This window comes from Ricinus communis, chromosome 8, assembly GCF_019578655.1.
Source record: "Ricinus communis isolate WT05 ecotype wild-type chromosome 8, ASM1957865v1, whole genome shotgun sequence".
NCBI lineage: Eukaryota > Viridiplantae > Streptophyta > Magnoliopsida > Malpighiales > Euphorbiaceae > Ricinus > Ricinus communis.
Window position 1 is genome coordinate 1702526 of NC_063263.1, and position 1169 is coordinate 1703694.

Here is a 1169-nt window from a genome sequence, read left to right on the forward strand (position 1 = left end):
CCATCTTTTCATCTTTATAGGACAACCCCGTGTAGCTCCCGATGAAACCATTAGTAATCATAAAAGTTAGAGTGCGTTGCTACTATGGGGAGCAGATAATAGATATTCAGATGGGTCCAGAAGAGAAGCCTGGATTTTTATTTACAAAAGTTAATGGAAAATAGGGAACATCCGGAAGAGGCATCTATGTGAGATAGGTATGCATTGCGAATTCAAGCTAGAAACTACATCAGCTACGATGGAGTACTGTGTAGAAGGATCGCTTCAAGTGTTCAGCTCAAGTGTTTGACTAAGGGAGAAGCATAAATGGTAATGGAAGAAATGTACAAAGGGACGTGCAGGCGTCACATGAACGATATAGTATTGACTAGGAAAATCATGCATCCAGTATATTATTGGTTGATGATGGAGAAGGATTGCGAAGCCTTGTTAAGGAAGTTCTGTGAGTGCCAATTGTACAGTGACCTAAGTGATTTACCTCCGACTAAACTTCATAATCTGATGTCTCTATGGCTTTTTACAGCTTGGGAAATTTACATTATCAGAGAGATAAAGCCTCTTTCAAATGGGCATAAGTCCATAGTTGTGGTGATCGACTACTTCTTTAAATGGGTTGAGGCTGAGTCACTCATTACTATAGAGGTAAGGCAGATTATAAAGAGGAACCTGATTTGTAGATATGGAGTCCCGTATCACATTGTGACAAACAATGGCATGCCACTTATGGGTGAGATGACAAATTTCCTAGAAGAGTACAAGATTGAACATCACAGGTCTTCCCCATACAGACCTCAAGCGAATGGCATGGTTGAAGCAGTCAACAAGAACTTAAAGAAGGTACTCTTGAAGATGATGTGAACCTAAAGGATTGGTTATCTCAATTACCCTTCGTGCTTTGGGGATATCAAACAACTAAGTGAACATCGATAGGGAAAATGCCATATTAGATGGTTTACAGAATTGAAGCGGTTCTACCAGTTAAGCTAGAATTAAAGTCCCTGAGGGTTGTGAGCTGGCTTTGATTGATGAAAAGAGGATAAAAGCTCTATATCATATGCAGTTGTATTAGAAAAGGATAGCCAAGGCGTGAAATAAGAGGGTGAAACTAGAAAAGATCCAAGCTAGTGTTTTGGTATTAAAGCACACATGGCGTACGACGTTTAATCTGA

General features: G+C 39.8%; 1 protein-coding gene across 1 annotated transcript; it reads left to right on the top strand.

Annotated features, from left to right (window-relative positions):
- Nucleotides 1-306: 306 nt before the first annotated feature.
- On the top strand, nt 307-858 carry LOC107261777. Its single transcript, XM_015723372.2, has one exon. The coding sequence runs from the start codon at nt 307-309 to the stop codon at nt 856-858; it is 552 nt and encodes a 183-aa protein (XP_015578858.2).
- Nucleotides 859-1169: the final 311 nt, after the last annotated feature.

Excerpts from the sequence above, each read along its gene's own strand:
- LOC107261777 (XM_015723372.2), top strand. The coding sequence starts at position 307 with ATGGTAATGGAAGAAATGTACAAAGGGACGTGCAGGCGTCACATGAAC.